The 14,034-nt window shown below is 39.7% G+C and overlaps 1 protein-coding gene across 6 annotated transcripts in view; it reads left to right on the top strand.

Moving 5' to 3' along the window:
- The window catches only part of LOC148817499 (rho guanine nucleotide exchange factor 10-like protein), a 136,793-nt gene that overhangs the window by 79,456 nt on the left and 43,303 nt on the right, over positions 1-14,034 (top strand). For all 6 annotated transcript variants that reach the window (XM_088937853.1, XM_088937852.1, XM_088937854.1 and 3 more), the window contains one exon: positions 7,901-8,022. In XM_088937853.1, coding sequence (XP_088793979.1) covers positions 7,901-8,022 — 122 coding nt within the window. The remainder of the gene's footprint in view (positions 1-7,900; positions 8,023-14,034) is intronic.

Genomic DNA, 14,034 nt, shown 5'->3' on the forward strand with positions numbered 1-14,034 from the left:
CTCAATTGACATTGTGAAACAATCAATATAAAAACAAGACTTGTAATTAAACAATACTGAAGTGTGCACTGATTCTTTCTTTAATCCACTGTGGTGCAATTGGCCCTTAAATTGCTATTTTATAACCTGCACACATTTTACTCCTGACTACACAGCAACCTATAGGTCTAGTGGCACATGGAATCCATTAAGAGAATTTGAAAGACAATGTCTTAAAATACATCTCTAGGGACACCTACAAAGATGGGCTACACAAGTCCATCAGGGGTATTCGGAATTACGCCAGCCGGGATTCTGCCTGCTGTTTTTATTTTACTAGCTCCAGCCTGGAACAGACGCTGTGTTTGAAGTCACCTTTAATCAGGACTAAACTGCTGATAATACTGTAGGTGAGAATAATAATGGGCGAGAATAATCCTGTTGATTACGTGACACAATTCGTGACTCAATAACAACAAAAATGCATTAAAGAAAATTCAATCTTCTGCTTTTCATACAGTATACTGTATGTGATGTTTTTGTTATGGCATACTGCAGCATGTACTGTATGTGCTATGCAGGAATGTGTTAAGAAACAGTTGTGTCAATACAGCATTGTGGAACAGCAGGACCTGAATTTGTGGCAGTTAATCAAACCTATTGGTCCTGCTCACTTGTTATTACACCCTGATCTCCTACAGATCAGAGACAACATCAAATACCAGGTCCATCTCTTTGGAGATGGAGGTGGTTTGAATAAAGCATGCAGGAGTCTGGCAGGTGTACCACATGCGCTCAACCTCACAATTGATCTCAGCAGGGTATTCCCAGATAGGTTCCTAATCCTCTTCATTGTTTCAGTTTCAATTAACTAAGACAGCATTTGCAGTATTGAAGGTAAAATCTCCCATTGTGTCTTTAGCTCACACCCCTTGGGGCCTGGATCAGTATAGAGAAATATGGTGGATTGATTTTTAGTTTGTGGTTTTATATCCTTCTGCTTAGTTGGGTGAGGTGTATTAACCCTACATAATTTTCTAAATCAATAACATAGAAAGCAGCATGAACTGTGACACAGAGATTGTACAGCTGAGACAACAACAAACACCAAACAGTTTGTGTGCGAATCTACAGTATCCATGGCTGATAGCATGTGTTAAGGAGAGGGGCCTGACTTGGATGATTGGATGTGTCTAACATCTCTTTTTTTATTACTGTCTTCCAAAGGTGGCGCCATCCCAAAAAAGTGTCTCTCAAAATAAATGTCAAGCTAGTATTTCATTGCAAAAGAATTGTATCCGATATTTCCTCTACCTGTATGGAAGGTTAGACAATGCTGCCTAATGTTGTGTATAAACAAAGTGTCTGTTTTATAATTACACACCTCAGAGGCACAGGACAGATTTAAGTAACCTGGATAAATTAATTCAGTTATCTATGCACTGTACCTTAAAGAAATAAATGCATACAGAGATACATTAGTACTTTTGTTCTACTTTCAGTGCTCAAGTCATGCCCAAAGGAACATCATTCTGTGGCTGAGTTCTGAAATGAAAATGTGGTTGTAGAAGAAATTGCACTTAAGAATCATACAGATTGCTATCAGAGGAAATAAGCCAGAACAGTATGACATTATAAACATGTTCAGGAATACAAAAGACGGTAAGAGAGAACAGAGAAATAAAATGAGGACTTGATGTCTTTTTAGTTGTGCCATATGCTGTTGTGTGGTGTGTATAAAACATAAATTCAGACACACATTATCAGCTGTTTTGTCCATTGAAGCTTTACTGTTGAGCACAGCAAAGTCCCAACAGACTAATATGACTTAGCATCCTATAAAGAAGTTATGTCCTCTGTTGTGAATTGTTTTAAATAAAACCTAAGATAGTAAAAAGTAAGAAATAGTACCCTTCATCCTCATTTCAAATATTTATATGTAATGGGGAGAAAACTGAACTTGAGAAAACTGAAACGGTGTAACATTTAAAAGGGATTTGGGAAACGTCTTTAAAAAATAAAGATATTCTTATCATTATAAATAATAATAACAACAAAAATAATAATTTAACTTACACTTACATGGCACTTTTCTAGATGCTTCACAGCTTACAGCTTTGACTCCCCTCCACCACCACCAGTGTGCAGCCCCACCTGGATGATGCGATGGCAGCCAGAGTGCGCCAGAACGCTCCCCACACACCAGCTCTCAGTGGGGAGAAGAAGAGAGTGATGAAGCCAGTTCAGAGATGAGGATTGTTAGGAAGCCATGATTGGTAAAAACCAGAGGGAAATTTGGCCAGGACACCAGGGTAACACCCTTACTTTTTTCAAGAAACACCCTGGGATTTTTAATGACCACAGAGAGTCAGGACCTCAGTTTTGCATCTCATCTGAAGGACGGCGCCTTTTTACAGTATAGTGTCCCCATCACTATACTGGGGCATTAAGAGCTGCACAGACCACAGGGTGAGCGCCCCCTACTGGCTCCACTAGCACCTCTTCCAGCCACAGCCTTAGCTTCTGTGGGTTGCCACTTGTGAGTTGCTGGGTGATATTGCTATTAAAAATATTTAATGTACTAGCTGCTATTTCAAAAGATAAAATCTGGATTACCTACTTTGCATTATTTAGCACCGGTAAGATATTTTGGCCTCGTAAGTAAAGATGACAATATGTGCATTTTCTGTTTGGGATCTGTGTAATCAAACAAGAATTTAGGGCAGCCTATCATAGCATGAAGGAGGATGTCATCAAGCTTAATTCTACAAGGATGACTTAACCAGGATCCTCTGCCGCACTTTGACAAACATTTACATGCAGATTGGAATGTGAAGCGGTCAGCCTTGCTTAATAACTAAGGCATCTTGTGGAAGCTTTTTTCACATTAGCTGTACCACGTTATTGTGTCCTTGCTCAGTGCTCAGTGTTCCTGCTCAGGTCTCATTCTCAGTGGTGCACGCTCCTGTCTGCACTTTTGCAAATGTGCAATGTGAGCGAAGTTCTCCTTGGAGGTATGAGTGAAGGCAAGAAGATGAGGGTGAGACAAAAGTATTAGCTGCTGTACAGGACGTTCACATTAATGCAAGGGGTCTTTCAGAAAACCTGCAGTACACCTTTGTCTCAGGCCAAAAGAGAGCTTTCCTTCTCATCTGACATGGCTTCTAGCAAAATTCCCTTTTTATATTGGCATAATAATACCACTAATAATTCCTTACAGTTATATAGTGCCTTTCTGGACACTCCACTCAAAGCACTTTACAGGCAATTGGGCCTCCTCTCTAGCCCCACCTGGATGATGCATGACTGCAAAGCTACTGTATAAAGAAGACTCTTCCATATGAGTTAGACCAGTGAGTTTTCAAAGCACAAACCATCAAAACCAAACCCTTTATGGTGGACCTCAATAGACCTAACAGTTACTGGTGTTTCCACTTTGACAGCATTCCACACTATAAAGTGTAATTGCAAGCATTAGTGATCTCTACTAGACTACCTTGGAAGAGATTCCCATATATTGAGGTCTTAATAGACTATAATAATATTCCAAAATATAATCCAAAAGATCTCAACGCACTCTGCTGCAGGAGGAGACCCACTTAATCCACTACAGAACTGCAACATCTGCAGGGGGGATGAGTGGGAGTGATTATGCACCAGCTGTCCCACTACAGTGTAGATCAGCAGAGGAAGTAAGATATTTTTCACCTAAACTAAGGGGCAACTTTAGGAAGGCCAGATAATACAAAGCCAAAGTCGAATTTAGCTAGGACATTGGTGTTAATACCCCTGTCTTTTTTCAAAATAAGCGCAATGGCAACTTTAGTAACCTGGTCATTATATTGGGAATTCTAATCTAGAAAGAAGAGCATTGCTTACTAGTTCACCTAAACCATTTACAGGCACACCCTGTTTTTATTCTTAGAGTTCTGTGACCCAAGTACTGTCCAGGCCCAGCCTTGCTCAGGTTCTGAGATCTGACAAATTCAGGCTACCCTCTGGTAACACGAAGGCTTAAAAGGAACTTAATTAGTGACTTAATAAGCGACTTCACTTATTATGAGAGCACAATAAGTGACTTCACATTAAATGACTTAATAAGTGACTTCACATTTAGATGTGAAGTACTTTTCTGAAACAGTGCTATCATGGAATGCTATCCATTATCCGAAATACAGCTGAAGACAAAATGAAACGAACGGTTATCCCTCAAACATAATTTGGGGATTTGACTAATGTGCGAGAGAGGAAAGGATCCAATTTTGCACTGGAGCCAAACGCTTTGGAAGCAGGTTGGGTTGGCATTTCCTAAACCGGGCAGATATTCCTTGGGCCACGTTCCCCAGGTGATTTAAATGTACCCTGAATTCAGACAGAGAAGCTGTGTAACAGGACTGCAACCGCAACAGGCCTGAGACCTGTAAAAAAAAAAAAAACTTAATTAAATTGCTCTAACTAATCAAATAATTAAGTGGAATTTGGGAAATGAGCGATGAGGTGAAAAGAATACCAGACAAGCCTGCGGCTGTTGAGCAGTTCGATGGTGATGCTGTAATCGAATCCCTTACACTGCTCGTGAGCCCTAGCTGAGCACGTCTCCCATAATTAAGGGCTGCAGGCTTGGGGGGTGTCAGCAGTTTTGCAAAGGCAAGAGGTTCAGAGAGCCCTATCAGCATATTAGTCTTTTTTATGTTTCTGCACTAATAACAACAGAAAAATTGTGAACGCTTCATCAGACTTGTCTGCAGGGTTTTTGTTTTTAAGAAAACTAACAAAAAAAAACTAAGTGCTGTCAGGCACATACCAAGCTGAACTCAGGAAGACACTTGATATATATATATTAATTTTCTTGTTTTTGTGAAGAGTTTCAGTGTATTATTCCAGTCTCAGTATGCTGCCTAACAATATAAGAGCTTTAGGATGGGAAAATTATGTATATTGCTGCTGAGGTCTCATAATAAGAAATGAAATAGGTATGGGAATGTTTTAAATGTATTTTACTGATAGAGCATTATATATAGCCAAACACACTATGTAGAGTATTTAATTCACAGAATGAAAAGAATGATTCATAAGTGTTAATAATGAATGGGTTTGGCAGTTTTAAGGCACTTTATTAAAAAACATAAAAAACCCAGACAATATTAATACACAGTACAATACATTAAATGAAGAAGTGTTAGCTTGAAAATAGTTAAAGGTATTTGTTCAGCATGAACCAAAATTACTGCTGGTAGTGACAATTGCAGTACACGAGAAATAAAAGCATCTAATTTTTCCCGAGCCAGTGCACCATTATGTCATTGTTGCACCAACGTTAACTGGTTTGTTTTCCGAAGTGTTTTCTGCCAGGCATGGGTAGCTAAGCTACTGAATAAAACTGGCGCTATGAATTCTTCTGTCCATCTGTTTTCTGACCACTTCATCCAATCCAGGATCGCGGGGCTGCCAGTCCCCATCCAGGCAAGCAAGAGGCACAAGGCAGGATTCACCCTGGATGGGAAACCAGTCGATTGCAGGATACAGACACTGACACACCAGGGCCCATTTTCCCAGAAGCTCATCAACGTACCAGTAAATCTTTTGACTGTGGAAGACACTGGAGCACCTGGAGGAAACCCATGTAATCAAGGGGAGAACATATAAACTCCACACAGACAGCACCTGGAATTGAACCTGGGGCCCTAGTGCTGTGAGACGGCAAATCTAACCAAAACTAGAGCATCGTGGGAAACCTCAGTTGGCCATTGCTGCTCTACGGCATCACTGGACAGTAATGGAGATCCGTAAATCTGGATCCTTACTCCTCATTAGGACTCGACTGCATTTCAACATCTCCTCTGAAGAATAAAACACCAAAGAATCAAGCATCAATGCGTTTGCCTGCTCACAGTGGAAACCATGGACTTTAAGGTCGTTACCAGTGCCTCCAACAGTATTCCTTGCCGTGTGGAAGTACAAGAAAATAATTTTACCAAAAAGAAACAACTTGCGCAGGCTTTTACTTCCCTAATGAAAGCCGCTCTAAATTCATCTTTGCGATGACACAGAATGCCTGGCAAAACTCTGTCCAGTGTTTGAAAAGAGCTAAAGTATTTCTGAATTAGTGGTATACTCAAGCTTGCCATTATTCACCTTGTGTTTTATCTCTGATAAGTGCAGTATGTAAGTGCCAAACAGCAGTGGCAGACTAGCAGTGAAACAAGTGGGATAAACCTGATATCTAAATTGGGAGTTTGAAAGCTTTAGAAAAATGAAGGAATGCAGACATTCAATTATATTTTGAGGTGTGAGGTTATTGGGAATGCAGATTGTCTTTGATTTGCAAGCCCTGGATATACTTTATCAGTGATGCATTAAAGTGAGAGAAAAGTGTTTTTCTTTAGACTGTTCAATGCATTTAAAGTGCATGTTATCATTAAGTGCTTTTTGACAAAGAGGTACGGTACCATCTCTAACATGACATTCTTCATCAGTGTTCTCTGCTCATTAAATAAAAACTATCTGGAATATTAGAGATGGGCAGCAGATTAATCACCCTTCAGTCTTTCTCCCACCTTCGATCCACTCACTCACAGCAAAACCTCAGTGGAAATGAATGGCACCTGTATCTTGACAAAAAAGCTTACTTATTCGAAATGAAAAGGCTCATTTAGTTTTTTTTTTTGCAAAAGATCAAACAGTAATGTTTTCATTCTACTGGACATTAATGTAGGCACAACGCTGGATGAAATCTTTAAACAAGGTATTTGAACAGAAAATTGCATTATAGTGGGTCACGCATAGTAATTGCAGAGCTGAAGGAAATAACTATTTGCGTTGTACTTAGCAAATGAATCCCCTGTTTTTGTTGCTTCATGGGGCAAAATTGAAAAGCTGCTAACAGTTACATTTAGGTTAATTTCTGTGGCCTGCTGGCTGGATGTTTTTCATACTTGGCTGAGCCCCGCTGTTTTGAGGTTCTAGTTTCCTCTGTACTCAGCCTGTGCCAGACTACTTCATCATTTTCCTGTATATCCCCATCATTTCAGTGCCTCCCCCATCTACTCAAATCCCCTAGGAATTTGCTTGTACCAGGGAGTTAAATATAAATATATAATATGTAATCTTATTTTGTAACCTTAATTGTGTGATTTGTAACCCCCCCCCAATAAGCTTGTAGAAACAACTACTGCTGCATGCTGTATTGTTGTGCATGCTGTATTTTTAGCATTTGCTAAATAAACTTTGATCGATTGATTGATTGAAATATGACCCTGCATGATCACCTTTAAGACGGTACTAAAGCTGTTTAGAGTTGCCACCCACAAAGTGTTTTATTCTTATGGAGGTGGTTGATATGAGATGTGCCAGGTAGCTTCTAGCCTGTGATGCTGATTTCCAAATTTCCAGACAGTCAATCCTTTGTGCCAAGTAACACAATTCAGTTATGGATATTGAATAGAACAACCTGGAGCAATTCAGAATTACAGATTTGCAAAATGTCTTTTTTAGTTTTTTTCCTTATTTAATGGCAGAAAGGGGCAAGGCATAGTTTTGTGCAAGGAATAGGACAGCAATTGGTTGTACAATTGAACTTGTCTTTAACGTACTGAGGAGGAGTTATGATATTGAGAATGACACCTACAGTATATTTATTTATGTTTGGACCAAAAAGGATTATCCATGAAAAAAGAGTTATATATACTGTATAGTGTGTGGTTTTCCACAGCATGCCCTTGAGGGTGGATATATTCTATCACATGTGGTGAGGTGGTCCATAAGATAATATTTTCAAGCTGAAAACAAGGAATAAACATCACTACAAATACAGCAGCAAAGTAAACTGATTGATTCACAGCTGGATTCGAATGCCAGTACTACTGAACATGGCTGAGAAGTGTACAGGGCAGGAAATTTCAATCTCACTGCTTCTCTCCAGGGGAAGAAAACATGCCGGGCTGGTTCTGTGCAGAGGATGATGGGAAGACCAAGGCCCGATTTTGGTGTCCGCTGCTTGCCTGTCGTGTGCCGGTTTTCCCCTCGAAAGCTCAGGAAATGAAGGTAAGAAAAGTCATTCCTATCCTGCCTCTCTTTATGTAATGTTTTTGAGGTTCAATTGGAAATTCACAAATCTGTTTCCTTAGTGTGATAAGTGCCATTTTTTCTAAGAATAAAGAATGAAGTCAGTGTCAAGGAGTATTAACACTACATCTCATAAAAAATGGTATGAACAATAACCTGTCCAAATAGACCCATATTATGATAAAATGGGTATGTTGCTAGCTACACGGTGGTGCAGTGGTTAGGGTTATCTACTGTAGGTACTATCTGTGTGGAGTTTGTATGTTCTCCCTGTGTTTGCGTGGGTTTCCTCCAGCTGCTGTAGTATTCTCTCACAGTCCCAAAACATAGTGGTGGGTATATTGCTCCTGGTGTGAGTTTGTGTTTCTGTTTGTTTCTGCAAAGGACTGTTGACCTGTCCAGGGTGCACCCTGCCTTGCACCCATTGCTTGCTGGGATAGGCTCCCCCTTGACCCTGAATTGAAAGAAGCTTTTAAATATTGATGGATAGATGGATAGATGTCATTTTGCTTTTGATTCCAGCTGCTCCTTAAAAGAAACACCAGAAAATAATCAAATAATTCTTAAAATAATCAAAGGTTTTTGATGCTGCCCTGAAAAATTGTACCAATGTGTGTCACTGTGTGAAGTGTACACCAGTGCCCCCCAGCTGGAACTCACAATTGTTTTTGATGTCAGAAACATGTTTTATCTCACCAGGCTGTCTGCAACATTCTGCAAACTAGCTGAACCTAACTGTGCTGTATGCATGCTCCAGATTGGCTGAATTTAAGCAAATATGGCTGAAACCACAGGCCATCACAGATCAGCCATCACTACCAAACTCAGCATAGACTTGAACACCACTGACAGAGCAAGTGATGCTTTTATTTAAGTGTACATATGAAAGCTGATGTCTGCTAGCTATGATAAGAAGTGTTTAAAGAAGTTACCAAACTTATTTTGAAAGGGAACTCAAACTGTAGTGACCACAGCAGAGATATACAGCCTATCAACAGCAGCAAAATGCTCTACAAACAGAATTCCATTACAAGGAGACATGCAGCCTGTGTGCTGGTGAAGACGGTACCTAATGGAAACAGTCGATGGAGCTATTTAAGATGGGCTGCCATTTAAGAATCACAACAGGGAGATTAGGTGTGAGACAGTCTGAAAGGTTTTTTGTGTTAAGTTAAGAGGAATAAAATCAATGTTATGTCTGGAAACTGATATAATGAACATGCTTTTCCTGGGGTAATTTGGTTTACAAACACTCAGCTGTGTATTATATGTATCTGGGTACCAAATTACAGTAACCTCAAGCGATGAGCACTATAAAGTGATTATGCTATTACCTTATGACTGAAAGATATCATAGCACAAATCAATGTTTCCACATTGGGTTAATTTATGCAGTCCAATAGATAAAAAATGCTTCATTGCTGCCCATAGTTTTATGTCAAGGCTTGGGGTACAATGGAGGTTTTCCTGTGTTGTGTTGTCTGTATACAACAAAAGGCTAGCTCCTGAGTGTATTTCCTTTCTGTTTCATTTGTCAAACTTAATACCAACAGCCCCCTATCTGCTGAAAAAGGTCTATTGGACCTGGTCTGTTGGAGGCTTGGCTGGGCCATGCAGAGAGTCACATGTCTCTATCACTAGAGAGGTCATTGCAAAACTACCAACACAATTACAGACTTCAATCAATCAATCAATCAAGGTTTATTAATCAAAGCACGAACAGTACAGCATACAACGGTGTTGTCTGCAATGAAGTGCTTTGTCTGCGAGCTCGTTAAGAGGGATAGAAGAGTAGAAGGACAGGAATTTATAGGGATTAGATTAACATTAGGATACAATAAATTACACAATTGCAATTTACAATACAATTTACAGATTGTGCGAAAGTAACACAAGGATAGGAGGTATTTAACTCTGATCCGCAGCTGCTGCCAGACACAGTCCCTTGCCGCCGTACCTTGTACAGCTAGCTGTAGAAATCCGAGCTGCTTTGCTGCCATGCTCCCCAGAATCCCATTCTTTGTACTCGGGAGAAACCACTCGGCAAATGAGTTGTTCTAAGAATTAGATGAAAAAGTGACGCAGCTAGAGGCAACTGAACGAAAACCGCAAAACCGAAGAAAGGAAGTTTTAAATGAGCATAGAATGAATAACATCCCCATTTTACCCAAGGGTCTTTACCTGCTATTCTGCATGCTAGGTTCTGGAATGACAGTAGCTGGTGGGTGCACTTGTTATCCTTTATAGATAAAGATTATCAGAGTCCTCAGATCAGTGCAATTGTACCAGCCCCCACCCCCAAACCCCTTAAGGCTCAGTTTGTCAGCTTCTGATGGGATTTTCTGGACTCAGACTCAAAGAAGAAATTCTGTTCTTTTTTTTAGTGGGAAAAAAATAAACTGCAGGGAGCCCTTGGAAGATAAACAGATATTTAACCAGAATGATACAAATCATTCTTCACATTGGTGCTGGATCACAGCGTGGATCACAAAGAATGCGGAATGATTCACGCTTTGAAAAACAAAGTGTTGAAGCCCCCCCCCCCCCCCACCCAAGACAAGGAGTGTTTTACTTTCTGAGTTGAGCTAAAACTACACCTATAACCTAGGGACATATACTATTAAAATATCAGTATTGAAAATATCAGTTTGTGCTGTTTTTCATATTGATTTCACCCTGTAAATACACAAGTAACACGACCGTGAATCACAAGGGCTACAAGATTAGGTCGTATTCTTTATTTGGATGCATGAAATAATCATTTTTGAGTGATTTAGATTATTAAACCCTGAAGGTGAGAAAGCCGGTTAAAAACCAGAGCTGTAAGTGAGAACTGGTAATGGCTCTCGCTTAAGGGGGCAGGCTGAGCTTTATGATCTAGAGTTTGCAGGTTCAGACCCTGGTTATGGGATTAAGCTGACCATGTGTTGGTGCACCATTGGCTCAGCACTGCCAGTAACAGAGTGGGAATAAGGCAGCCAGGGCTCTTTTGGCTCTCTGGTAAAACCGTGACTCCTGTGACTTCGAAGGCACTTGCAAGGATCCAGTGATGTCAGCAGGGAAGTGGTCAGTCTGCTGTAGGAGCATCGCTGTGTTCTGTAGCGGCATGTGAAAAATGACAGGCTTGATCGATTGTTTTTCCTATCCCCACCCAGTTCCAGTTGTGCATTTTCATGTCTCGACTTGCAGCTATGAACCCTGAAGCTGTCTCGACTTGCAGCTATGAACCCCGAAACTGCCCAGTGGACTGTAGATTCCCTGAACATGTCCACTTTCAAGATGAACATATGTTAGCTCATCGTAGGCACCACAGCCCTTTCCAGAGGTTCAGGCTGCTGTACTGCCGAGGGCAGAGGGAGCCGTACTAACTAAAAGAATGTGGATGGTATTAAGCTTTTGGATAAGCTTTGGTGTCACAGGCTGTTTCCCAGTTCAGCTGTTCTATTTTCATTAATACACTCAATTAGTCTAAAAATCACTGCATTGTCCAAGGTCATTACTGTGCACTTTTTAATCAATAATGCATTTACAGGCTTCTGTCATCTCTGTAATATATTCTCTGCAGGACTGTATATAATGATTTACCAGGAATATTTTTGTCAGTTAACTTTAGCCGATAAAACACATCAGAGATTATGAAGCTCCCCAAGGCAAGAATGTAATACAGTATCAGAGGGTTTGGCTGTGTTAGTGATAGGATAACTGCTTTAGACATCTTTGTACAGCTTGTCTTTATTTTCTGACTTTATCTCTTCTTACTTCTGTAATGTATCTCTGCTATAGAAGTGCTTCTGTTTTTTGGAAAAAGACAGGAGATGAACACTCTAGAGGAGGAAATGTTAAATATTTCTATTAGTGGTGTCACACACTGGAATGGGATGGAAGATCCGCTTATTGGAGAAATTTTGGAATCCATAATTCTGCCATGACCATCTTTTGGCAATATTGGTAGAACAGGATATCATTTGACAAACTGATAGATATAGACCTTCTAGTCTAGACTATTAGCAGTCTGATTGTAATCCATGCATTGAATAAATAGAATCAAATTATATTCAGTCATTTGAATGGTGCATTTAGTTTGTACCTGTGTATCACACTTAGTATGTGTTACTGTATGTGGTTACCGTAGTACTAACTGGATGATCAGAGATATTCAGCATACTGCATATATGCATTGAGCATGACTGTCTGGAGAAATTTGTCACTTGCCCGTTTGGCAGAATTCTTCTTGAACAAAGTAAACAGGGCTTACTCTGAGACAACTTAACCTCTGTCTGTAGTCTGGGTACCAAATATGTGATCATAGCATCAATACCATGATAACCTAAAGCATTATGTGGTCCATTTTCAGGCTTGTTTCTATATTCCATCAGCTATACGGTATGTGATGTTCCTAACATATCTTGATTCGCAGTTTAATGACTTAAATCTCTTAAACAGCTGTCTCTGTGATTTGGAAGTCACTCTGAAGAAACACATATCCTCTTCATGTTATTTTTTGTGAGGCAGATGCTGCTGCCTGGATTAAAAGCTTCACATAGAAATTTTCCATGCTGTTGGTGGGGGGCTGCTTTCCCTTTTTGCCCTCCAACAGTATTCAGCAGGGAGCTAAAGTGCTTGTGTCCATTTGAAAATCTTGTAGTATTCCTCCTGCCACATTTCTGCATGTTTACTTAGACTTTATTAATTGTTAACACCATAATGCCCCCCTTCCATCTCTGAGGTCTTTAATAATTAATTTAGATGGTATAGATGTAGATATATGTAAATTCTGAAAGCCCTGGATGTTTATTCTTTCCCTCTCTGAGTGCGAGCTGCATTTTGGTGATTGTCAAGGAGCATCAGTGTAAAAATGATTTACTGAACAAACAGACACAGCCTGGAGACCAAATGGGGTGAGAGAACAAGCACTGGAAATGAAAATAAACGATGTTGGAAATGTGTCGATCTGATCTAACTTACTACTCATCAGTATCAACCTGTCAGGCTAGTCTAAGCTCTCAGCTTGTCCAGAACAAAAGGACAGATTGACCGTTTGTCTTCTGCTGTCTCCATGATTTCATCTAACTGCAAGACCTGTGAATGGATTTGTGAATTTAGGGCAGGAGTAAAACTTGCCTGAGAGTGAGTCAAGCGTACAGACATAAAGACTCCATCTAATTTTCATCAGCTTGACAAACCCTCATATTTAAGAAAACAATGTGTTAACAGAGGCATGCATTAAACCAAAACATACCAATCAATCAGTTGGCAATTACAAGCCCAGTAGTCACCGGTATTAGTTGAGCCTTCACAATCAACAATGGACGCTACTGGGAATGATATTTGAAACTGAGAATGGGGACCTTTACTCGGAAGCTTGTGGGAGAATGGATCAAGCTACCCAGTCATGTGGTTGAAGCTTGTGGTTGAAGATTATGATCAGAAACAAGAGACCTCTGATGGTGTCATGTATCTCATTTATGATTAGTGAGGTTTGTTTGAATTCAGATCTTGTTCTGATGAAGCCATAATTTGCGCCCTGGGTTATATAAAGTAAGACATTGCAACATAGAGGAGCATATATATTTTAGATTCTTTCATAATCACAACCATGAATTACACACCTCTTCTGTAGGCTTCTGAACATACACTCCCTTGGGAAGATGTCAAGTCAATTCAAACAGCAGGATGCTGGATAAATAGAGATTTAGAAAGACATGACAAAATAAAATGTTAACGTGCCCAGCATATTATTTATGCCCTGTTGTAATATAAATATTTGAAAGAAACTTTGAGATTCTATTCATCTCGAAAAGCCCATTGTCTAGTAAATAAAAATGAAGAGAGACAACAATAACAGATAATATAAAATTATTGATCTCTGTTGAATAAGCTTCACTACTGAGAACAGATTGACTTCAATTTTACAGCTACCAACAATTGCATAAATAATAATTATAGTGTGTTTTTGAATAAACAGTGCGGTTTTATGCTAGAATTTCAATA

The sequence above is a fragment of the Atractosteus spatula genome, chromosome 20, assembly GCF_055471065.1.
Source record: "Atractosteus spatula isolate fAtrSpa1 chromosome 20, fAtrSpa1.hap1, whole genome shotgun sequence".
In the NCBI taxonomy this organism is placed as follows: domain Eukaryota; kingdom Metazoa; phylum Chordata; class Actinopteri; order Semionotiformes; family Lepisosteidae; genus Atractosteus; species Atractosteus spatula.